The sequence below is a fragment of the Prenolepis imparis genome, unplaced genomic scaffold (assembly GCF_030444845.1).
Source record: "Prenolepis imparis isolate NDT839.2.m4 unplaced genomic scaffold, iyPreImpa1.0 SCAF_5, whole genome shotgun sequence".
NCBI classification, from domain to species: Eukaryota; Metazoa; Arthropoda; class Insecta; order Hymenoptera; family Formicidae; genus Prenolepis; species Prenolepis imparis.
In genome coordinates, this window is record NW_028141163.1 from 762,562 (window position 1) to 788,831 (window position 26,270).

Genomic DNA, 26,270 nt, shown 5'->3' on the forward strand with positions numbered 1-26,270 from the left:
ACGCGCACTATTACTGTTTTCTCAACCACGTATACCGATTTCTCGTTACAAATTTTCGTTTATAAAAAACAAACACTTCAAACTGAAATGTGAGCGCAAACAATTCGATTGTTAAAAGTGTAATTTTATAGATATATTCGGAAAAAAAGAAAATGTATACACGTTTTATCTGATTCTATTAAGGCTCCTGGGTGCTCACCGCGGCCATATTGTATTGTGACGTCAGAGGCGAGAAAGCACACGCTGAAAATTCTTAGATGCCATTTTTTAATGAAAAGATATTTCGATTAAACAGCACTTCAGATGGCTTTAGCACACTCTTAAAAACCCCCGAAAATTTTATAATCAATCAACATCTGTAAAATGATCGAGATATCAGACTTTGACATTCGGAATGACTGCGCATGTGCAAAGACCAGACGGACTGGGCTTCATAATATTACATTTTACAGCTGTTGATTGATTATAAAGGGGAAAGGATAGTTTTCGGGGTTTTTTAAGAATGTGCTAGAGCCATCTGAAGTGCTGTTTCATCGAAATATTTTTTTATTTCGAAATGGCATCTAAGAAATTTTAGCGTGTGTTTTCTCGCCTCTGACGTCACGATTTCGACATGGTCGGCTAGGAGCCAGGAGCCTTAACTGATTAATTGTGATCGACAAGCATTACATGCAAATAGCATTTTTCACCCACCCTAGAATAAAAATCAGGGTACAGAATATAATTAAAATTTTTCCGTCTTCCTGAGAAAACTAAAAATAAATTGCAAAGCATATTCTCTCTTCCGTCACGCGACTCTTTAAAATAGCTTCACTATCAGACCTCAAGAATAAATGTATATCCCTCGTCAAGTATTATTAATACAAACAACATTATCTTACAACGTGATCGGGGTCCGATCCTATTTAGTTATTTATCCATATTCTGATGCATATTCAATATTACTGTCGCTTTTCTTGCACGACGATATAATTGCCGGCGCATGATGAACGATCCGCGACGATTGTAGACGCAATTTGCCATTTGCAGGGAAATTAACATCGCGTAACGAGCGCACGAGCGTGGCGTAATCAAGGACGCGGCATTACACGAAATGCAAATACAATTTTGTTGTCGATTACTCGCTACCATGTGGCGCGAGATTGCAAGAAAAATCTATCAGGATGTAACGGGATTTTATATGATAAACTATCTCTCGATAATAAACCGGAGATCTCGTCTCTCTTTCTCTCTCTTTCTATCTTGCATGCGTTATAAAACGCGCTCATATAACAGGACTCGCGTGTTAAACGAAAATAATTTAGCTGTGTATATTTTTATAACAGCTGTACATATTTACGACAGCACTATTTATTTAGAAAATTTATACTCGCGTATATATACGAAGGTAAATAAAAAAGTAAAGGGACAAATAAAGAAAAACACATTTATTTTAACCTATGTGGAAAATTTACATATCATTTTTCGACATAATCCCCACCAACATCGATACATTTGATCCACAATAAGCTTCTGTATTTCATCCTGGAAAAAAGATTTGGGTTGGATGCGTAGCCAGTTATGCACCACTGCAATGACCTTCTCATCCAAAGAAAATTTTTTTTCTCGTAGTATTTCTTTTCTTTTTTCTTTTCATCTTTTCGGTTTATTAAAAGAAGCACTACGAGGAAAAAATTTTTCTTCGGATGAGAAGGTCATTGCAGTGGTGCATAACTGGCTACGCATCCAACCCAAATCTTTCTTCCAGGATGAAATACAGAAGCTTATTAAGTAGTGGATTAAATGTATCGATGTTGGTGGGGATTATGTCGAAAAATGATATGTAAATTTTCCACATAGGTTAAAATAAATGTTTTTCTTTATTTGTCCCTTTACTTTTTGACTTACCTTCGTACTTGCACTTTAAACTTTTTATATTTTTCACGATTTAAAAGAAATTTAGAATAAAAATTTCAGAATACGTTTCAAGATATTTTGAATTCACATTTGCTGATATACATATATCAAGATACGAATATTTTTTAATTGGAGACAATTGAAAAAAAAAACGTCTCGCAAAATTAAGCATCGTCAGACATAGAAACAAATAAGAGAGAGAGAGAAAGTCTCTCCGTTGATATCAAGATAAGTTTAGTTTAGACACATTTTAATTTTATATATTTTAATAATGAATAAATATATATATAATTTAATAAGAAATAAATAATAGCATATATATTGCGGAAAATGTAAAGAGAGATTGGAAGAGATTAAAAGGATTGTCTGTCACGAGCAGCAATGTATTTGCGCTAAGGAGTTTATTTCAAACTCGCGTGTTAGAACAGAATCCGTCTCTCATCAAAATTTAATCACTCAATTTAAAGTATCCTTCAGGATAATAAAGTCGTGTTAACTTACTTTGATAGGTCGAACCGACGAGATCCAGTGACAATCCGGAATCAAAAGTTTACGTCATCCAGTTCGCGCGCGAGCTTCAAGGTGATCTCCAGGGTGGAAGTGTCATTGTGCCACTTGGCGGAGGACGCGTTGGGATCCACCGGATGCGGTGTCAGTAAGTGCAGCCGATATCTGGTAGAATTGTGACTTAAGCCTACGGCACACGGTACGATTTTTCGTACTGGATCTGATAATATTTAGTAACATACTAAAAATGCACCAATCAGAATGCAGCATTTCTAATATCTTACTAAATCTCATCAAATCCAGTACGAAAAATCGTACCGTGTGCCGTAGATTTTAGTTAGTTTTACGTGCGCCGGGCAAGATAGATTTACGGCCTCTCGTAAAATTGTCAAAGAAAGTAGAAGCGTGCGCGCCTGTCAAAGTCAACACCAAATCGGACTCCGACGCGACGTGAGAGAGATTCGCTCTCTTTCTATCGTGCAGCTTACAACGATAAATTTTCCGTCTCACCTTGGGCTGCGCACGTCGATCGCTTCGGATTCCACGGAGAGCTCCACCTTTTCCCGCGTTTCCTGGGGCAATTTCACCAGTACCGACAGCCATTCGCAGGATGCCGTGCTTGGCGTTTTAAATCCCATCTAAATAACAATTCGTCCGTCTTCAAGGTCGATTGCTGTGCGATTTACACGTAATGTGTCGATCGGAATAAATTGTGTTTCGCGTTTCGAGCAAAGCTTCGACTTGAGAAGAAATAATATCGCATTCTAGTTCGATTATTTTTACTATTTTAATTGTATTTTTCGCAAAAAATTATACTGCATAAAATTAGATTGCAAATATAAATATTTTCAAGTTCCATATCTCATTCGAAGTAAAAATTGATTATCTGTTTTATATTTAACTTATATATTATGTGATTAATGTGTAAACTCGTTAAAAAATAATAGATAATTACACAAATGAAAGTTAGAATAGGATAGCTATTTTTGCGTTAAGTCTACAATGAAAATACAAACTGTATGCAAATTACTAAGGTCAATATAGTTAATTTTATTCGAAATATATTGTTCCTATATATTGTAGAGAAAGAAAGAACATGTAACTCACTCCCAGATAAACATCCTCCGCCGTCACTGTTTGTTTGAACTTCATCTCGTATTCGGGCACCTGTCTCGGGTCATAATCCTGCGCATTTCGAGTGTCAAGCGCTTCCGAGGGATGCCAAATATCGTGGCCGGCGCTTTTAAGCGGCGCATGTGGTCCTGTTTCTGCGAGATCCTGGGGAGAATCGCTCGAGGGGTCGATATCACCCGGTCCTTAAACAAATATTTCATTCGATCTGTTAGTTGTCATTCTATTTCCCGTACAATGTGCAGTAGTGATTACGTTATCTTGAGAATAACGAATAATACATGAATTATTATTTTGAAACGCAATATACGTGAATGTAAGTTATTTTAATTGTAATTCAATACGGATATATATAATAATGATTTATAACTATGTATTACGTGGCGGATAACATCTTAGCGCAACGAATGTTATTAGAATTAATTATTGACAGCATTTATACAACAGGTTGTATTTCATTTTGCTATGTTACGTGTATTTTTTCATAAAGTGTTATTATCCGTAATGACACCGATTTATGAATAAGAAATTAAAACTGCATAAAAAAACTTGCATACAATCAATAGAGTGTATTATCTTCGATGCCACCGCTCTTTCTCTCTCTCTCTCTATCTCTCTCTCTCTATTGCAATTTGCAATTATCCATTTATTTAAAGTGAAAATATTAAAAATATTAGAAATCTTTTTTCTCTTTATTTTATATTTTATTTTTTCATTGATTTCTTCGCAAATCGGCGAATTTTAGATCCGTGATTACCATGAATAATTGTCGAATATTGAAATATCGTGAATATACGGTAATCCCAAAATATCTGGATATTCTTTTAATAACAGGCCAATTTGAAGTCGATTTTTTCTTATTGTTAACGAAAATGTCGAGAGAAACACTTGTCGAGATAACTTTTTTTCCAATTTTTATCCATCATGTATCTTTTCAAGCCTTAAATTAAAATTCTGCTAAAGTGAATTCAATTTAAAATTATTGAAAAAAAAAAATGTAATTTTGATAAACTTAATTGCAAAAAATATATTTAGCAAAAAGCCTTTTTCTCTCCATCGCTCGTAACTCGATATTTTCGTTAAGAAAAAATCGTTTTTAAATCGATCAGAAAATCTAAAATTATATATATTTATTGTATATAAAAGTCTATATTATATATAACAGATTATGTTTGCTATTGTATTCGCACGCCAATTAATATATTGCACACAATTGTAACTCTTTTTACTGTCGGCCAGAAATAATAATATCCCGACCAATACATTGAATTAAACGCAACAAAATTTTCAGCGGAAGCAACCTCAGAGCTTGAAATTGCTCGGGGGAAATTGGCTGGCGCGTTGCAATAACGAATTTCACTTTACTTTCATAATCAATCGGTTTTGTAAGCGTAGACCTACCTAACTTTCTCGCGCCCGCCTGCGGTAAATCGTCCTCGACGTCGGAATCATCATTGGGCGGGCAGATTAAATTCTGTAACGCCTGTAAATCCCTCGGACTGAAACAACCTTCCATGACGCGACGCGCGGCAGATAATTCACTATGGAGGAAATCAACAAACTGCCGTTGCTATGACAACGCATTTGCGGTTTCTCGGTAAAAGCGGTCAAATTTGAACTGTGATTCGACCAAAAAATGATGCCGAAAAATGATTGACATATTGCGCGCGCGCAATAAATCTAAAACAGAGAGAAAACAACTGTTTATTATTAAATTAAACATAAAACTCCTATAGAATTCTATTTCAATCACCATATCACGGAGTCGGAAATAAGAGAAAGAGAGAGAGAGAGAGAGAGAGAGAGAGAGAGAGAGAGAGAGAGAGAGAGAGAGAAGAGGAAAGGGGAAAGAGAGAGAGGAGGAAGAAAAACATATACTTATAATTGTATAAATGAATATAGAAAATAAATAAATATAGAAAAGATAACAAACATTAGAATCATTATATATCGCGCACGTTTTGATATCGCAAAAAGTAATCCCGCGAGATTTTACGCACCGCCTTTGCGACAATGAGTTTGAATACATATATATATACATATATATATACATATATATGTATTATTTCGCTTGTGAGAGTAATCTATCTTTCAAAATAAACTAGTAGTTTCAAAACAAATCAATTATTTAAAATTTACCTGTCTAATGTAAGTACCCTTCGCTTATGCAACAGCACACAGTCGAAGCTCTTGCAACTTTCCATGAAATAAACGTTGGAACGTTTAACGAGTATCGTGCCGCCACTTACGGTCATTATGCGGAACTACGTAGTCATGGTCATTTTTGACTGCCGATAAAATCACGTTTCATGTTTGTCCACTTACCATAAGGTAAGAATTTTTTCCCGCGAAAAACGCCAATATGATCGCAGATTTCTCTCTCTTTCTCTTAATTACATAATAAAAATCTTCATTTTATATCCAATTAATTATATTTTCTTTATTTTATAAGAATAAGTTTTAGTAACTCAATTTATTCCCTTATTATACTTTGATGTTCTAATTCTTCTTTTTGACTATATTACATAAAACAATACACAAAACAAAATGTTATTATCTTATTTGTATTCTTTGAATCGATATTATATATTGTATTTATATATATTGTGTATTTATGTATTTTTGTGAATTGGAATTCTTCGGTTAATATTTTCATATTAATTTTTAATAATTATTTTTAATCTCATTAAATCTTATTTAATTATTTCAAAATTCGAGGTTTTTAAAAAATATCATGTAATAAAAATTCTGATATATAAAATAAAGATACAATAAATAAACAAAATCTTTATCTATTAAATTTATTTCTATTATATAATTTACTAACTTGCAATTTAATTTTAATTGCGATTCGTTCAAAGTTTTACATTTAACTGAAAAAATTCACAATATAAAGTAATATTATAACAATATATATTATTATATAGATGCGCAATTATCAATGATATTATTGATGTAGATGCAATTTATTTGTAAAGAATTCCACATCCTTAAGAATTAAAATAAATGTAATAAAATCCTGGATATATTCCGGATTATTTTTTGGCTAACGTTTAGAAACTTTGTGATATAAATCGCAGATTTAACAGAAGACGAAATATATGTATATAAGTGTGAATCAAAAAATGCCAACGGTATAACTATAAATTAAATCGGGTATTATATATATACATATATACATATGATTAATTAAATATAACTAATAGAGGTGAACATAAAAGAAGTATCTCTAAGTAAGTAAAGAAACAACCCGTCTTGTAGCACATACATTGATTTATTATACGTAGATTGTTCATAGCTTATTGTTTCTCTATTTTTTTTATAGCAACAGCAAATATACTATAGTTTGGTCAGATTAACAAATGTTCTCTCTCCAATCTGCCGTAGATGTGATTATTCATGTCGTTACACCGGATATAACACGAATAACCGAGCCTGTATACATCGTTGGCAGGTTGTGACATATGGAGGCCTGATCAATCATCCGGACATGATGGTCTCCGTTTAAATTTGGTTGCCAGAGTGTGTTGTGATTAAATTTTTGATAATCATTTTCATAATCGAAGACACATCCAAGAGAGGTCTAGTTAGATAATTAACTAAGTTCACAGCGCGTACTAAAAGCGTACTAAGAGTCCTATATCGTCCTCCTTTGATTACTCTCACGTATCAAAGGTACGCGCTGTCTTTTTTTTTTTTTTTATAACGTTTACGCGAAACAACGCAACGTACGTAATTCAAAAAGAGTCTCCTCTTTCTCCCCCCCCCCCTCCCCGAAGATACTCTTAACGTTAAGAAAGTACCCCTCCCCCCACATTCACTATACCTCTCTCTTTTTCATCCGTCGCATTAAATGCCATCGCGATTAACTGGCGCGCAATCCGTCTTAAATTTTTTTTAAGTCCCTACTTTTATAATATTATATACAATTGTTTGGCACCGAAGTTGTCTTTGTTTTTTTTTATATTTTTTAATTTTTTTTCAAATCGCACGATGCCAGCGCGAAGGTCCAACGTGAACGTACCCTTTTCCCCCCTCCCCCCCCCCCTCCCTGTTGTATGTTCAAGAGAGCGAAATCAGGTAAAAGTACATCTGAGTGTGTGTTTGTGTTGTGCTTGCGTCGTGTGCTCGATCAGAGATCGTTCGCGATCAGTAATAGCACTCGTCGAGTCGAGGCGCGCGCCAAGGGATTCGGAACCTTGGGTGCTCGAGAACAAGTATCGCCCTGGACTCTCGCGTGGTCCTGTCCTAATCGTCGCTCGTCAATTACGAACGCTCAAGTACGAACGACGCGTTCCGACGATTTTTTTTTAAGTACACATTAGCATATTACAAGAGCTTCTTCTTCATAATCTTCCTCTTCTCTTTGGCATAGTTTATAAATATACACATCTCTCCTTTTCTCCGTGCTCTTTTCTCGCTCGCATTCCTTTTGCCATGTTACAGTGTGGAATGTATGTTGCCGGTGTATGCACCTCGATCAAAAACCTCGTCGTCGTTACCTGGAGCCTGTCACAAGTCAGTACATTGCCAATCCGACTCTTTCGACGTCTCTCACGTCTGGCGCGTATCGCGGATACATATACATATACATACTATATACATATATATATATATATATATATATATATATATATATACATATATCTTTTCGCTCGTGTAGAGACGGATCGGCAAAGCGCTTAGCCCGCGATGCGGTTTCTCTTATCGTTACGAAAGTTACATTAATTTATCTCCTCTTTTTCTTATTAACCGTATCCTAGGGAACTCTGACTGCCACTGGTTCTCACAAGCGAATTCCAGACTGCCCAGCAGTCAGACATACATAACAATTATCACAACTTAATATCGTATAATGCTAATACAATATTATGTAAATATATTAATATTTAATCATATATATAAATATTCTATATATATATTATTAACAACTGACTTGTTTGCGTTTTATATCCCGCGATACACGTTTCGTATCGTAATACTGTGTTAGACTGGTAAAATACCATACGAAACGTAATATACATTACGACTTCCATTTCTCTTCGACACTATCAAGCTTTGGAACGTAAATATAAATTAACGTCGTCATAAGCTACGCTCGCGTATGCGCGTGTAGCTTCTTTCAATACTGTTTAATATGCGTGTATGTTAAGTGTGTGTGTGTGTGTTATTATGTGTGTTAAAATCTATTATAATTTTACTAAAAAAATATTGATTGATAAGCTACGTGTACAGTGCTATAATTATTAACATTTAAAAATGAGATCTAGTTTCTTTATTAATGTAAGAACAAACATTAAGAATCATTAGAGTCGATAATGGATTTAATATGCTGTATATATGTATTGTGTGTGTTTTATGTCAGTGTATTCGAAAACCTTATCTACCTGTCCCTCGTGCTCTTTTTTTTACCAGTGTGTTTTCTTCTCGCGTTGTAAGTACTTATTTTTTAAGTTCGTGCAGCGCAACCGCTGTCGGACGATTTCGAGGCCGATTTTATTTTGTTACGTACGCTAATCGATCGAGTTCTTTCTATGTATGACTACGTGCTCTTGCTCCATTACCGCAGCATGTTCGAATCACTTTCACTTTAAATGTTTATTCACTCAGAAGATATCTTCGTCCGGATCGCTCGACGGTGCAGCCTGAAGCGCCAATTGCATACTGGATTCTGTATTACGCCGCTTCATTTTACCCTTAGTCTTCTTCAGCATCGTAGCCTAGGAAGGGACAGGATCAAGGGAGCGCACAAAGGAGCATAAAAATGTCAGTCAAAATGTCGCTGACAAAATAGAAATAGAGATAGATATATATTATATAGATATATATACATACATATATATATATATATATATATATATATATATATATATGCATATGTATATATAAATATAGAAAGAGAAAGAGAAAGATTGCGAACTTAGGATCAACAACTTATACGTATAGAAAAAAAGGAGGAAAAGAGAAGAAAAACGTTACCCTCGCAAAACTAACTAACTACTATCCGATAGAATGCGTCTAAATCCACACATTACGACACAAGCTCGAGCTAGCTGCATTGGATCGAGGCATCGACAAGGTGTTACGGAAAGTTGATCGGTTTTACATGCATCAACGAGGAGGGACCGGATCTTTCTTTTTTTTTTTTTTTTGTTGTTGTATAGGTGGAAACGCTTTTTATATAGATAGACGGCACGATTTGTCACACCGAGACTCCTCTCTCGCGCTGCTTACGCGCGTCGAGGAATCTAGGTTGAGAGATGTCGCGTATCTTGAACGAAATACTCGATTCGAAACGTTCGAGCAGTTGTGAGCTGTGGTATGGTTGGATTACTCGTCCGTGCTCTTGCCCCCCTCCCCATTAGCAGGTAGAATCGACGGTTCGGTATTGCGACGCTTGATCTTACTTTTCTTCAACATGGTAGCCTGAAGTGAACAAAGGAACAAGGAGATATTAGTCGAGTGCGATTAAGGGAGGAAAGCATGCGCTGATAGGTATCAGCAATCAGGTTACGCTTTTACGGAGAAAATAGAGTATTATATAATGTGAAACAAAAGATACTACAAACTAATGCATACAGATGCTCCTGTTGAAACAAAATGTACGTGCCACAAGAACGTATAAACGCCCCATTATTCTACTTAAATCCGAACAGAGTAAGAGACACACTCACATTTCCATTTATTATATTTTAAAAATAGAAAGATTATATAATCGCGTTTACTAATATATCGATATGCCTCGTATCGCAACTCAATCAAAAATGATTTTACGTTACGTTCTGTTCGTTATTTTTGTAGAATTATGAGGGAAAGAGGGCGGTTTTATAAGATCTCAAAATATTACCTTGAGTGCAGACTTCAAGACTACGATGTCTCCGGGACACTGAACCCACGGTTCGCCGTCTACTTGTACAGGTATATCTGAGTTTAAGTGAATTTTTATGTGTCCGCCCTTGAAATTAAAACGAAACAACACGAATAAGAATGTATTAATACGTTATATAGAAAATAAAAAATAGAGAGAGAGAGAGAGAGAGAGAGAAAGTAAAATTTTTATATTATATTAATTCACCTGCGCTATTCTCATAGCCGTACGTAGACCCGACTGTATTTGTCCAAGGTGCATAACGCCTGTGACTCCGACAACTTCTAACATACCATCCCAGTGATTTGGTGTATGAAATTGATCTTCTTTGGTATCTGGTCCCCAAGGATTAGCACCAGAACCCCAACTAAATTATAATGAAAAAAAAGTGTCGTTTAAATTAGCGAATAAAATATCCTTTTTTTTCCATAAGAAAAAAAGAATCCCGTAAATATTACCTTAAAATGTTCAGAATAATTATTCCCTCCACTTGCGGTAATTCGACCAATTTGCCATCTACTTCTAACCGAATTTCTTTATGTAAATCTTTGCACGGCTTACGTCTGACCATCTTGCGTAAACCCATAGTTACATATACACCTTTATTTCGTAATCTGCTTTTGAACTTATTAGGGTTTTCCTCTCTCGCGTTGTGAAAGTCAAGACATAAATCCGCATCGACGCCGATGCCAAAATAATTATTCATTACATATATTTGCGTATTGTCTTCGCTTGTTGAACCAGCGCCTGTAACATGATACGACGCTACTTGCTACGATGCTGCGACATTTTTCTTTTTATTTAAATTCGTTTCCGGTAAATTGAAAGAAAGAAGTCTTATTTCTCACCTGCAGCATTACAAACTATTTGAGTCTGTTCCTTTTCTTCCGGATGAAAAACTACGGTCCACCTATCCAATATTATTTCTTCCGCATCGATAACGTCTCGCAATAAGTTTAACGGATCCTCGTCGCCCGTATATCCCGAACCCCAACATAGTACACGCGCAAGATCGTTTCCCGTTCCTAAAGGTACAATAGCGCAAGCGGGAGAAGAGCACTCACTATCCTGACCCACATTATCTAAACATTGTAATACCCAGCCTATCGTTCCGTCACCACCGCAAACTAATATCTTGTAGTCTTTTATGTGGCGAAAAGCGTAAAGCCTGCAACATGAGGAACGCGTTTCTTTTCAGCACTTTTACTTTCGCGAAATTAGAATAATCAGAATCGACACAATTCGCATTCTAATCTTTAAAGTTGTGATCCACTTACCCGGGTAGAGGTCCACCGTTATCGAGATCAAACACTTGGTAGGGATTTAATAGTTTACGAAAACTAGAAATTAGCTGGAGTCCTTGACAGCCGCCAGATTTTACATTCACAAACACGAGTAACGGTTGAACACCCGGTGGTACCATACTTGGCTCAATACTCGGTAAAAGCAATACTGGTAAAAAAAAGAAGAACCAAATTGAAATATTTCAATATATATCTCATTAAAATTAACAAACAGATAAAGAACAAATTATGTGCAATTATATTATACTAGCAATAATTTCTTTTTATATCAATTGATGAGCGATATATTTGCATCCATAATTTGTCGTCAAAGATAAAAGCTATATAAAAATATATGTCATAAATACCTAGAAGATGTTTGTCTTCGTATTTTGACTCTCGCAACGCATATAATGCTCTGACCGCTTTATTCGAATCTTCGTATATAATGACAATCGAACCGTATTCGTAATAAATTGGGCCAATTGATGAAAACCTATTTTCTAAAAGGTTTAGAAAGAGCCACGCGTAAGTTATTTCTATTCTATATATATATGTATTTATTTTCTTTTTTGTCAAATCACCAACCTTTTCCTAAAAATTCTGTCAACATATTCTCATAGCTCCTTTCGGAAAGATTTTGCGGCAAGTTGCCCACGAATAAAGCCAAGTTGGGTCCATGAGGGTCTTGCTTTAACTGTAGATAGAACCGCATCAGTTCCATTTGCCTAATAGAATCTTTTCCCAGCTTCTGAACGATATCCCAAGGTTTTTCGTCCCAGGACAAAACTCTTTCCGTCACTGATACACATATAAAATTCCCCTTATATCTCGTGCAATAACACACACTTAAAACACAAAATCTTAAAGAATATTCGAATAACGAATCATAAATATGGCACTTAAATGTGAAAACGTACCGCCACGGTCTAAAAGAATTTCACTGCACCTATAGTCATCGCAATTAAAATTTTCTAAACCAAACTTCTCGAGTGCCTCGTTTATCAAGTCTGCAACAGTTGTTACTTCGGTGACAGGTACTATACAGAATGACTCTGATACCTGCAATTTGCCGGGATAAACTCGTACCTCTCCTCTGTCATTGTTTCTGAAATTACATTGCAATATTGTATCAAAATTCTCTTTTGCTTTTCATGTAGATGTTATTCAATCGTCAGTCCGCACCATATTATTTTTAAAAAGATATAATGTAATAAAAGCGAAATTCTATATATATTTTTCAATTCAGATAAATGTAATGTAAACTTACTTAAATCGTAAGAACACAGCCGGACGTTTGCCTTCTTGGCGATTTAAAGTTAAAACAGGCATCGGGTCATATAATTCAGTTTCCTCCTCGGCATACAGGTCAGTTAAGTAAAAGTTGCCTAAATTTTCCGGAAAAGAAGAAAAAAGTACATTGGTTCGAGTAATAAACTTAACAAGAGGTTCGTATGTTTACTATACAAATAAGATTTTTATATGTGTGCATACTAGGATCTTTCGTAATGTGAAATGCGCGCAGTGCCAATGTGAGAAACTGCTCTGTCGTAGCCTGCCTGGGTACCGGAATCACCCGAAATATTCGTCGTCTCAAGGAGCTGTTGCCGTCGTACACCTTAATCATCTCTGTAATGTAAAAAACAAAAATTTTTTAAAAATTAAATAGTAGATTCACGGAGAGATTAGAGGTGAGGGAATTCCGAAATCGTTATAATCGAAAGATGTATTGAAATACCTTCGTCACCTCTTTCTTTGTCTTCTTTCTCTTTAGGAGAACGTGGATCACGGCTATGCGCTGCACCTGGTGTCGGTTCTCCATTGTCACGGTACCTCGTTACGTCGCTACCAAATTCCTCTGATGTGCTCCGCGCTGTAAACACAGAAAAAGATCATATTTCGAATGTTGGAAAATATATTTGGAATAACAAAGAATATACGATATAATACCTAAATGAAACATACAATCTAAATGTATAATACATCTTCTTCCGCACTGAATTCTAACGCGAAAAATTTATTTCTTCATTACTCAGATAACATTAATGGTAATTTTTAAATCTTTCTTTTGAAAAAGCGTTATGATATATTTTATATTAAAAACAACAACATAGAATTTTCCGATAATCATCTGATAAGTAAAACAGTTTCATCTTTAAATATTATAATCACACCTTTGTTATTTATTATTATTTCTTATTATCAATTATATTGATAAATTGCCAGCTTTCGATATAGATATAGAGCGGAGAATATAAATCACAAATTTGTTGTATAAAAATATTCGCACTTGAATCAGGCACTTTAAGAAGACTATATAATGAATGAAAATTGAAAACAAATTTATAAAACACAAAGAGCACAACATTGTATGACTCTGTTTATCATTCAAGAATAAATTACGCATTTCTTACCATCGATTATTTACGATGGGTTTGTAGAACACACACACGATAGGAAGAATTAGTCAGTAGTATTCTTGAACTTCATTTCACTGCATAGTAGAGTGATAAGCATCATGGAATCTCATAGCATCCAGTGGGCTGAATGACAGTGCATGCACTGAAGCGAGACATACATACATGCTAAAACGTAAACAGTAACAAAATAACATCCATAAAAAAAGGTTGGTGCATCATGATATTTATGTAAATGCATGTCGCGTGACAACGTATTATATTTATTGTATATATATGTATATATGTATAAATATTCGATATATATATTTATTATGCTTTGAGAAATATTCATCATTGTTTCCTACTTCTTAGGATTAAGTTCCTAGTATCATATTGCTCATTAACGTCATATCATTTGAATCAAAAGAAATTTACAAAAGATGAATAATAATCTTACTCTATAAGGAATCACCTATCGAGAAAATGCTCGCCCGATCTTTACAAAATTACGTACTTATCTTTATTATATGTTAACCATATTCATATAAATTAAAACTGTGACAAGCACAAAATCAGACATTATACATTATGTTACATTTATACTTTATTAGGTTTTATAGGTATCGTATAGAATGTGTATATATTTCTATATAACGTAGCAGTAAGATGTCATTTGATATTAATGTCGAAAAATATATGATAGAAGCAGAAAGCTAAATATCTGCATTGCTGTTAGGCAAACTTAAAAAAAATGTATAAATAAATACGATCATGTTTTTTAATATAGCGCTTTCTCTCAATCGCAAATGTTAAAGTGATTACACGTAAAGAGATATAGTAACAGCGAGAGTAACGACAGAGCACTACAGCGTATAAATTTCAATTTACTCTCCAGTCTTGTACGATAGGTACATTTTAGAATCGAGTACATTCACACAGATGAATGTCTGAGGATGATAATATTCTAGATACCTCGAACATAAGGAGGGGAAGCATGACAATTTCCATGGCAGCTACGTGGCAAAACTAGCGAAAGGCGCCTCAAAGCTTCGGCTAGGCGGCCTGCAGCCCCATTTTGCTCACTCTCAGCGAAATCGAATTGCTCTCCGATGTTATCTTCACATAGAAGCAAAGGTAGACCGAATATTTTAACCGGTTACCACCATTTTTCAACTCTACAAAATTTCTCTTTCTCCTCTTAGATACGTTCATAACTATTACCAAACTATTGTGTTTCTTTTCTCGCACTATCAAATTTACTTATAATTACGTTAGACGAAACAGCGTTTTCTGCTTTCTACGATGTCGAATAGCGTCCGAGGCTTTTAATTAAAAAAATTAAATAAAATGTCACTACTTTCAGCTTCTTTTGTATTCTTCTCGTGAAGATATAATTATTCAGGAAATGCCAATATTTTTCTCTAATCAACGTTAATCTAATTACGAAGCTTTAGAAAAAAAAAAGATGCTGTATCTATCAAAATATTTGACGCCTATTAAAAGCACATTGAAATTAGCGATCAATAAGAGCAATCAGCCACAAAAGCCATATAGTTTACGAATACTGTAAACAGGATACGCGTAATTAAAATAATAGATGTAGCTTCAACGTTAAGAAGACTATGATTTCAGTACAATTAACAAATTTATTTACATGATTTAAGATTCACATAGAGTGTATACGTATATAATCCTCTAGACTCTAGACCTATACAACGGACAAATTTACAACTCTTCAGCTGCTGTGATAATGATGATACACGATAATGACAACACAATTTTTACAACAAATTTTCACTCGATATATTTGATGATACAAATGATTGACTATAGAATTGTGAATGTTGTAATGATTATAGATAGCACAATCACACATTTTATATATAATCCAATATAGTTTATTTCTAATTTCTCTGCATCCAGCGCAGATTGAGTTTAAGGCATGTCAACGATACGCAAAGATTGTTATATAAATCGCAGAAGTACATTTTGTAAGAAATTATTTTATTTTATTTTTATCTTATTCTTTGAAAAAATTATTTTTTTTTTTGTAATTTAATAGCTTGTATAAGAAAGGATGATCATATTTGGAAAAATATATAGAAAGCTGAGAGTGCAAGAAACTGCAAGTAGCAAATATGTAAAAGTACACATATATATTTATATACATATATATGTGAAATATTAGAAATAGATTAAATCGATGATAAATTTTGGCTAATAATAATATTTCACGGAAATATACATATTTTACGATTTATGATTAAACGAAACAATATGAAAGTTTAAAGCGATAATCCTTTAGCTTTAGAATACAGATAGGGTCTTTCTCGTTTCACATATCGAAGAAAGTCAACGCGCGTTGCATGCTCTGAAAAGAAGGAAGAACAGATATATGTTTACAAACCGACGGTATTTATACACGCGTACATGTGTGAGTGAGTGCTAAAATAAAACTCATGCAAAAAATTTATGTTCCAAAAATTGGTTATATCTTTTACAAGAGTATACTTCTACTAATGTATATGCATATATATATTATATTTATATATATTATATATATGAAATATTTTGTTATTACATTCCCTTTTAAACTTTAATATATAAATGTACAATATATTTTGCTACCAATCATTGGTGCATATTTGCATACGTATACAGGTGCTATGCATAGTAAAAATAGATATAAAATCTCATGACTTACACAGGTGTGAAAATAATAGATTGTGTCAATAGGTAATACCGAAATGCAAGAATGAGATCGATTAAAGGAACTTTTATAAACCGTTAATCGACAATGAAATTCACAGTGCAACGTTGAAGAGAAAGAGAGAAAGAACGCGATAATTAACGCGTGAAATACACAATTAATCAAACATTTTGCTCTCATATCTTTGCCATTATGTGTTATCTGAGTCTGATACATCGATATTACTCATAGAGACATAAATCTTTCTCATAATTCAAGAAAATAGTATATTTAATATGACATATACACACAAAACTATATAATTATGCTATGTATCTAGATAAATGCGTGCATTGGTAATTATCAATTATCAAAACGTGTGTTTTCTTTTTCTTTATCGTACAAATTACAGATACAGTTTTATTTATGTTGACATTTTTATACGCAACCCGTTATTAAATCCGTTTTAGTAAAAAAAGATTTTAGCCTCTTATCTTTTTATCTCTTTTCAAGAAGAATATCGTTTTAACGTCCAAATTATATTATCGATGAGACCGATTAATAAAATATTAACGAGCCTTTGCGGCACAAATTTTGTGATAAAGCGCAATTCCTCATTCCATTATTCTAATTACCTGTTAACACGCACACCGCGTATTTACACAGTAGACACTTACGGCAAGAATACTCACGGGTCTGCACTTCTTTACGACGCACTTGTACTCCAATGATGGCTTCCATGGGAACTTCGGTACGCGGAATACTAACTGCATGTGGCGGCAGGTAAATTGGTTCCAAGTTACCAAAGGTGCATTCTTGGGGAATACTCTTGTAACAATACGCGTGCGACTGAGAGACGAAATCAAAATTAATCATTAATGTTTATACTTTAAGAGGAGACCAAATTTAAAGTCATGCTAATGGAATATGCTTTTGTATCTCTATTTAACTCAAGAATGTACTTTACTTTCGTGTATTTCGCTTTAAAAGTGTAAAATTTGCGTACTGCAACGTTTCACTCTATACTAATTCCGTAAACAAAAGTAATATATGAATATATATCCGTTTTTTTTTTTTTTACCGTCATGCCGCACCACTCGCAACGAAACCCGGCAAGGCACTCGGCAGTGAAACAACTCTTCTTGCATACGGCGCATTTAGAGCTGCTCGGAAGATTGCCTTCCCGCCAGTGATGAGTGTGTTTCACTGCTGACAGGTCCTTCCCAGGCAAGTACGTGGCATTCTCCTTGCAGTCTGCAACCGCGAAGTCTTGGCATTCTATGTGCACGAAGTACTCGCATACTGTTGACAAACAAGCGTATTATCTTTTTAGAGGATCTTCATATAAATTTACAAAGATGATATTTATTAAAAAGACAATATTAGCTAATACAACGATTCGAAATTCCACAGCTGGGCATAAATTTCAACTCACTTTCGCAGTGTATGGATGGATTATTATCATCCAAACGTTTCCGACAGACGTTGCAGAATTTTCTTTTATGATGTACTTGTTCGGACCAACAGTGTGCAACCGGGTTCTATAACACAAGAAACACTCTTAATTTTATATATGTTACATATATATTATCATGTACAAATGAATTCCCGCACTGTCAACAAGCACGTATCGCCTCTTGTCGACTCTATGATGTTTTCTTCTTCTTAACTTTAAAATTTATACTAATTAATTGTTTAATTATTTCGTGATATCCCTAGAGAAAAAAGATTGCTTTTTTATTGCCACATAAATGAAACGAAATCGGTAAATATAGATGTTATATTTTTATGCATACAGGCGGTTAATCGTGCGATGTAGCGGAGATTGATTATTATCCTACCTTAATCAGGGTTGCCGCGATGCTGGAGCAGGGAGAGACGACGGCCTTGAGACAGCGGTCGTGCACCACGAAGTTACACACTGCAACAAAAAAAAGAAGACCTTTAGAAAAAAGAAATATACAGAATATTAATTGCTATTCAACTATTAACAAGGGATTTACCGACTAAGGATTAAGCGATAATGTACCATTACGTAAATCAATACGAGCCACTCATGTCGTAATTTATAACAAGATCTTCTGACCTTTCACAATGTAAGTAAAAACGTCGAGAATCAAACGCGGCTTCTTAGTTACAAATTTTGAAATTTTTATTTAATACTGTCACTCGTTAATATGGATCACAAATATTTATCAAATTTCTGCAGAAGCTAAACTAAAAAATAAAATCTTTTGCCTTACACTTGTTTAATAAAAAGTTATGGGTTTCTTTAATCTTTATGGTATTCTTTCAAATTTCTATTATCTGCATATTCTTTTGAAAAAAGTATATATTTGTTTTTTGTTTTTTTTTGTCAAAAAATATTTGACAGCTTCTCAATATTTGAAGACTATTTATAGAGGTAATAATGATATATTAATATTAAGTATCTCGGAAATGACAAAAATAATTGCGATACGATTAAAACACCATCATTTACATATCATTATCCGTTAAAAGGACGCAGGCAGGTGACGCGACAGTGTCGTATTCTTTGCGAGAACGGTAATGATCGAGTTCTATCGCGCTCTTGCGACGCTAATCAGGCAAGATGTGGGAAATTTGTCGCATCGACGCGCAGGTGCGGCCCGAAATAGTACTGTGCATCCGCTTCGTTAAGAAGGCGCCATCAGCCACCATCGACGATCGACCACGAATACCGGGTTAACTTTAACTCTTCGAGTGGGTAGTTTAAATCGAAAGGGAGTATTCGTTATTGTCGTGAAAAAAAAAGAAATTCGTTTATCCATGTGTCCATTTAATTTCTTTCCATGTCTTCTTCAACTATGAAAAGAGACATGAAATATTAAGTCCCGAGAAGCGTGTCTCTCTTTAATAAATGTCAAGGCACTTATGACGCTTATGATTTTATTAAGTCCAGGTGGATTTAAATAAACACACGCACGTAAAAAAATCGGCATCAATCGAGTATCTAATTTAAAGAACACGGCATTTTTTTCATCAAACGATTAAGCCTTTTAATATATGCATACATATTCAACCGCGAGCTTTATCACGTTTACTCTTTATCTTTCTTTTTCTTTTCGAGAAAACATACATCATCTTGTTCTAAATGCGAAAAATCATAGATAAAAGAAGTCTATTTCTCGCAAGTCTATCGATGTTGTCAATTTTATCTAGATCGGAGATTTGAGAATCGCAAAAGTAAGGCTAAAGATAAGAAATGCACCAGATAAGCATGCTTTAAATCACGTTTGATCTCGGCAAGAAAGATGAATCTATATTGTATCAATCTTTTGGCAATCACGTGTATTTTCATTTCAACATTAACAGATTATTTTTTAAATTCCTCTCTGCATATTTTATATACATATATACATATATTTCCCGACTCTAATTTTGATTGTCGTATTTGTAACAATTCTGATTGTAGTATAACAAATCAACCAATTGCTTTAGCCAAAATTATGTGATATTCTCAAATATAATTTTCAAAACTAATACGAAAAATATCACAATAATTTTATAGAGTGATCTGATCTATTATAATATTAATTGTCTGTGCTAAAATCTTGTTCTCTTCAGTTTATATGTATAAAAGGAATATAAAAATTCGAAATGTAATACACATTGATTTGTTGCAAAATATTTTCTCAATCGAGATATTTTCCTGTGCGATAAACACAATCTAAAATAATACAATGAAATTATAACATGGCACTTTAAACTCTCGTGTCTGAAATCAATTGTATATACATAATGGTTACGTCCGATCTTTTTTAATATGGTACCATTCGCTGTAATTTCGCAATCAATTTTTGTTGTTTCAAAGAAACGAGAGATTATCTCCAAGAAGAGCAGAACAAAGAGGATATATGAACGTTGTATGGATTACGAAAGAAAGCCTTTTGAAGAATGTGTTATATAATAAATAATGTGTTATGTGTTTGGTAAATATAGCATATTTATGTGCATTATATCAAAAAAGAATACCAAGCAATTAAACTAAACTATTAGAAAATTATGCAAAAAAATTATTTGCACGAAAAATGATAATATTATTAACTATACTTATTAATTAAGAAATATTTTTAAGAAATATTTTTATTTTTAGCGGCTCTCAGTATTTAATAAATAAAATAGATGTGATTTTTCTCGCCTATTTTCCTGTTGTAAGTTCGAGGATTATTAATTGAAGGTACTTTGTAATCTCAAACCAAGAGATACAGTTCCTAAAAAATTAGAATTAATTTTCGTGCTTGGCTCTATTGGCCGGATTTGTAAAAATCACATCTATTATACTTATTAACCATAATTTGTCGATTTCTAAAATGCACAGTGTCGTTTTTTTACGTAGATCATTTCATGCTACAGTGCAACTTACAATAGATTTTGATATTTGATCGAAACGTTATTTATATAATAAATTTAAAAAATCAGATATTTGTCTCCGGATATATATGACTAAACTTATTTAAAAAAATTTTTTTATTCTTAAATTTGTGTAAATTATATCTATCAGTGTTTCTGTGCTATATGAGATAAACTTTTGACATCGCATTTTGACTACGATACGTGATTAACAATTGCGCTTATTAATTGCGTTAATTAGATAATTCATATATTGCTCCGTATTCCTCTATTTATAATGTAAAATATTATGGAAAATCTAATTAAAAAAGTGACAAAAAATATTGACAAGAATAAATGAACTAATTAGTTATTATTTAGTTTGTTTGTTCAGTATGATAATAGTAAATTGTTGTTTGTTCAGTATGATAATAGTAAATTCAATGTATACAGGCTATTCCCGAGTCATGTGTGACAGTGGACACTATTGTTTACAAAGACATTCATCTGACATTTGTACGTTTCATAGAAAGAGAAAGAGAGAGAGAGAGAGATATCTCTATTCACAAATAATATTTTCGCTCTTTAAAATTTATCGCTTTCCAAGTTTTACATATAATTATATATATATATTATTCTCGGTGTCTTAAAAGGATAAATAAATATAATTAAAATTACCGTTTTTAAACCGGTAATGCAAACATTTAATCTATAAAAATAAATATTATATTATTTATATCATCATCAGTATTATAGTTCTACTACCCACTTATATATAACAATAATGAAGCATTAACTCATGTAAAATATTAAAAAATTATTATTGCATGATGTACGCGCATGATCGCAAGAGATTTAGAAAAGATTTAATTACAATCTTCAAATACATTTTTAACGTTATACACGATTGTGTCACTTTGTTACGTTTGCCATTTATTACTTTCACTATTGCATATCATTTTAAAAAGTCGCGCAAACAGAAAATTGATATAAGAAATTATCTTTTCACGTTGTAGGCTAGCTATATTTCTAAAATTGCGCATATACATAGATTTTAATTCTGACATTCACCATTGTTATATAAATGTTATTATAAACAATTTACGTGAATCGGGATGTCACGCATATATTAATTGTAAGTATAATATGTGAACGTGTCGACTGAGACCTTTATCTCTTTTTGCATATGAAATATACTGGTAATCATTATCTAAATTAAATAATAAATGGAACAGTCTTGTTGTGAGTAGTTGGAAAGTTGTTGCAAATTTATTCTACAAAAGTACAATGTTAAAAAATTGTGAATGTTGTTAGTACAAGAAAACTGTAAAGTGTTCCAATTATCGTCAGCATTAGTTGTCACATAAACACAGACATAAATCGCGAAATATTTAATAGATTGATGTTTTCTACTATAAAAAAAGCAATCAGATATTCATATCATAATTGTTCAATGGATGCAATGAAATATCTAATGTTAAGCAAATAGGATACAATGAATTATTCGAGAAGCGTTAAATCTTAAACGTGAGATGAAGAAAAAATGAGCAAGAAAATTAAATTGTGTTTCGACAAAGTTTATAAAGAATTATTAGGATTCTATCTCGTAGATTGGATTTAAACTTACAAAATACTAAGTATAATTTGCAGACATAAAAACAACAACTTTATTTAAAGCAACCGACAGCAAAGCGATCAATACATTGTAGCAAGGTTTTAACAATGGCTTTAGAGATATAACGCTTTATCTTTCACTACTGTGAAATTAGCATTGTATTTCTAAAATTTTGATGATGGATAAGACCTCTGGCTTTCCCAAAAGATTTCAAAGAATTTCCTTCAAAGAGAGAGAGAATTTTGATTGAATGGAAATAATAATAATCTAATTGTCTAAATATATGGGCAGCAAATTTACGTATTATATAACAAAATTGCAAATTTCGTTCTAGTAATAATAAATTTCTCGTAAGAGTGTAGATTTTTCTCGAAAATATATATTTCTTTTAATTGTAGAGAGTAACAGCACTCTTTAAAAGTTCTATCAAAAAATATCGATTCAAATATTGGATCCCTGATTATGAGATGAAAAAGTAATCACCAATTTTCTCATAACAAAAACGTAAAGTTGATATTCGATGTGTATCTTTTCGAGTCCTTATTTTTTATAATTTAATTGCCAAAATTCTTGAAATAAACTTGGTTATGGAATTTAAGATTCCGTTCGCGTAATTTAAAATAAAAAAATGTGTGATATACACATTTTGATATACATAATTAACAAGTTGACTTTCAAACATATAATGGCCAAATATTCGAAATAAAAAAAAGCACTATTTTTAAAATAAAGCAGCGATAGATAGCTTTAGCGATCACTTTGTACGACTTTTTACGAACCGCATCTATAAGCAGCGCGGTTTAAAATTTTTTATCCTTATAACGTTTCCCATTTTTTTGTGACTATAAAGGCTATCAGTTTCTAACGAATATTTTTACTCTTATTACGTTTTCTTTCTCCTCCCTTTTTTTAGACGCTAAAAATACATCTAACGCGCGCGCACACTTGTATATATTTTATGTACGTACATTTTATATATTTTGTGTTTTATGTACCATACGCGTCCCTGCAATTAAATTTATCTTTCAGGTAAGAGAGACGCGACAAAATTATATAAACTTTGCTACGTTTCCCCCTTCCCCCCTCCTTTTCCCTTTCCAACCCTTCCCCCTGAATGACGCTCGATACATCTAAGGCAGTCCTCTTCATCGAACATTCCGAAAGAGTCCGACAGCTCGGACACAAGGCTCGTTTCTGCTCGCGTTACAACGAAGGTCCTTTACGCCTCTTTACCCGTCAGCGAGCTCTCACCCCCACCTCGGGGCAACCCTCTTTGCCACCGGTGCCGCCGAGCGCCCGCGGCTCCCCTCTCTCGCCCCTCCGAACCCTTTACTCGGGCAACCTTATCCATGGTCTTTCAGCCATACTACCCCACCCCTCGCGATCAATGCTCATGAAAGGTGGGCGCGCGTTCGCGCTCGCGCCCTCTGCGATCTGCGTACGCCGTCTCTCACCCCCCGATCCCCCTCGACCCCTTTTCCAGGTTCCTCTTTCTATGTTTTTCTCGACACAAATCTCTCTCTCTCTATCCGTCTCTCCGTTGCTCCGATTCGCGGCTGGCGCGTGTCGCGAGAGGCGCTAAAATGCCTCGCTGAGGAACTCTATCGGGGGAACGCGCGACACCCTGACCCGATTGAATAAAGCCGCCCGCCGTCGCGGATCTGTCATTCACATTCGGGGACTCGCGCGACGCAGCACGAGATTCCTACTATAGGAAAATCTTCTGTTATCTTTCCGCGTTACCGAGCGCGGACTCCCGCTATCGATCGACTCTCGTCGCGGTCTTGTTTTTTTCGAAAGCGCTCGCTTATTTCAAGGTACTAGCGCGAGGATCCTATTCTTTCTTTTTTTTTTTTTTCATCTCGTAAACGCGCTCGATTAGACCGAAGAGACGACGCGAGGACAAGAATCCACGTTTAAAGAGACAGATCTCTGGAAAATCGGAATCTCTCTTTCTCTCTCTCTCGGGATTGCGCAAGTATTTCCGGAGCATGTTCGCCCTTCGCGGAACGGAGCTGTGCGCATCCTCCGGCGATTGAGAGAGATGCGTACTCTCCGCGCGTGCAGATGATGCACCAATTCTTTCTTTCTCTTTCTAATCTTGTCCGACTTTGGCATTTCTTATTTACAAGTTCTTATTTACGAGAACGCTATATATGTATATGTATATTGCAAATTTTAGCCATCGTTACTTAGTACAATAGTGACAGACTCGAAGAGATGAATCCCAGAGAGCGCATAATAAACGCTCCTCCCTCTCCCCTCTTTCCTCATCGACGCTCCTGACCTACCGACTGACATGAGGTTGCGTCGAGAACGCGCTCTCGAATCTCGAATCTTGAAAGGGAAATCCTTACCTTCGCAGATGTACCCCTGCTGTATGAGGCCCCAGAGCATGTCCGTGCAGCTATGGCAGTACGTCGGCTTGTGAAACGTCTTCTTACTGAAGCTGTGCCCATGGCTGGCTGGAGTCTCGGCCGAGACCGACGCCATATTCCCCGTTCCACGGCGGAACCGTTCACGCCAGATTTTCACCGTGAAGCTACGCAGGGCGCGCCGCGCGACGATGACAACAACATAATTACACGCCCGACACTACGTGATCTCGGAACCGTACATAATTGCGCTGCTGCAGCTGCAATGATGATGGTGGCGATGATGATGATGATGGTAGTGGCGGTGGTGGTGGTGGTGGTGGCGGTGGTGGTGGTAGTAGTAGTAGCGGTGGTAGTAGTAGTAATAGTAATCGTCGTCGTCGTAGCTGGCCGCAGCACGTCGCGGACCTCGCGGACCCACCGTCGTACCGTCGTCGTCGTCTCGTCGTAACGCGGCGCCTCGTCGTCGTGCTAACGTCGTCGTCGTCGTGCCTAACACGCATTATTCCACGAACGGCGCCTCGGGACGAGCGACGCGCCGGCAGCCACGATCGCACGAGCCAGATGCGTCGTCGCCGTCGTGAATCGTCGTCGCTGCCGCCAATCCACCGCCGATCGTCGCTGATATCTCGCGGCCGCCGCCGAGCATCACCGTCGTCTTCGTCGTCGTCGTTGTTGTTGCTCTTGCTCTCGCTGGTTCTCTAGCTCTAGCTCTAGCTCTAGCTCTAGCTCTTGCCGCTGCTGCCGCCGCCGCCGCTGATACTGATGCCGCTGTCCTCGTCGAGTATCTCGCTCGCCTCGTTCGCGGTACGACGCCGATGCGTGCGGTATCGCGTTCGCGCATCCGACGAGTCGTCGTCGCCACCGCCGCCGCTGCTGCTGCTGCGCCTGCTGGTGCTGCTGCTGATACGAGCGAACGCCGCCGAGTGGCCGCACTGACATCAGCCCCTTTTCGTCACCGCCACCGGCCAGTGGCGGATGCGCTGCCCTAGCGGCCTAAGTGGGGTGTCATATGGGGGCCGAGTGATCCGAGCCGCCCTCTTTCGAGCGCGAAGAAGCTGTCAAGGGCGTGCTCTCTCCTCTCTCTCCTCTCCTCTCCTCTCCTCTCCTCTCCTCTCCTCTGCTCTCCTCTCCACTCCTCTCCACTCCACTCC

General features: G+C 35.5%; 4 protein-coding genes across 13 annotated transcripts in view; 1 reads left to right on the plus strand and 3 right to left on the minus strand.

Moving 5' to 3' along the window:
- Positions 1-2,509, minus strand: part of LOC145936352 (serotriflin) — an 80,517-nt gene extending 78,008 nt beyond the window's left edge. Inside the window, exon 1 of the mRNA XM_083038491.1 lies at positions 2,398-2,509. The gene's annotated coding sequence lies outside the window, so the exon portion shown is untranslated. The remainder of the gene's footprint in view (positions 1-2,397) is intronic.
- The window catches only part of LOC145936350 (centromere protein I), a 232,001-nt gene that overhangs the window by 186,009 nt on the left and 19,722 nt on the right, over positions 1-26,270 (plus strand). The gene's annotated exons all lie outside the window — the stretch shown is intronic.
- Dnaaf6 (Dynein axonemal assembly factor 6) lies at positions 2,910-5,743 on the minus strand. The gene is made up of 4 exons (XM_083038497.1): positions 5,674-5,743; positions 4,936-5,214; positions 3,511-3,719; positions 2,910-3,041 (listed from the first exon to the last, which is right to left on the minus strand). The coding sequence occupies exons 2-4, from the start codon at positions 5,048-5,050 to the stop codon at positions 2,910-2,912; spliced, it is 456 nt and encodes a 151-aa protein (XP_082894623.1). The 5' UTR covers positions 5,051-5,214; positions 5,674-5,743.
- Positions 6,788-26,258, minus strand: LOC145936346 (diacylglycerol kinase theta). 9 transcript variants are annotated; one of them, XM_083038464.1, is made up of 18 exons: positions 25,099-26,258; positions 18,615-18,694; positions 18,209-18,314; positions 17,855-18,075; positions 17,466-17,622; positions 15,057-15,200; positions 13,424-13,558; positions 13,180-13,314; positions 12,956-13,073; positions 12,606-12,793; positions 12,274-12,486; positions 12,054-12,188; positions 11,680-11,854; positions 11,251-11,570; positions 10,861-11,167; positions 10,610-10,769; positions 10,382-10,489; positions 6,788-9,254 (listed from the first exon to the last, which is right to left on the minus strand). In XM_083038464.1, exons 1-18 carry the CDS (start codon positions 25,232-25,234, stop codon positions 9,141-9,143), a joined length of 2,952 nt encoding a protein of 983 aa, XP_082894590.1. In that variant the 5' UTR covers positions 25,235-26,258; the 3' UTR covers positions 6,788-9,140. The 9 variants fall into 9 exon arrangements, with proteins under 9 accessions (XP_082894590.1, XP_082894589.1, XP_082894588.1 ...); XM_083038463.1 differs by having other exon boundaries at positions 13,433-13,558; positions 17,451-17,622; XM_083038462.1 differs by having other exon boundaries at positions 17,451-17,622.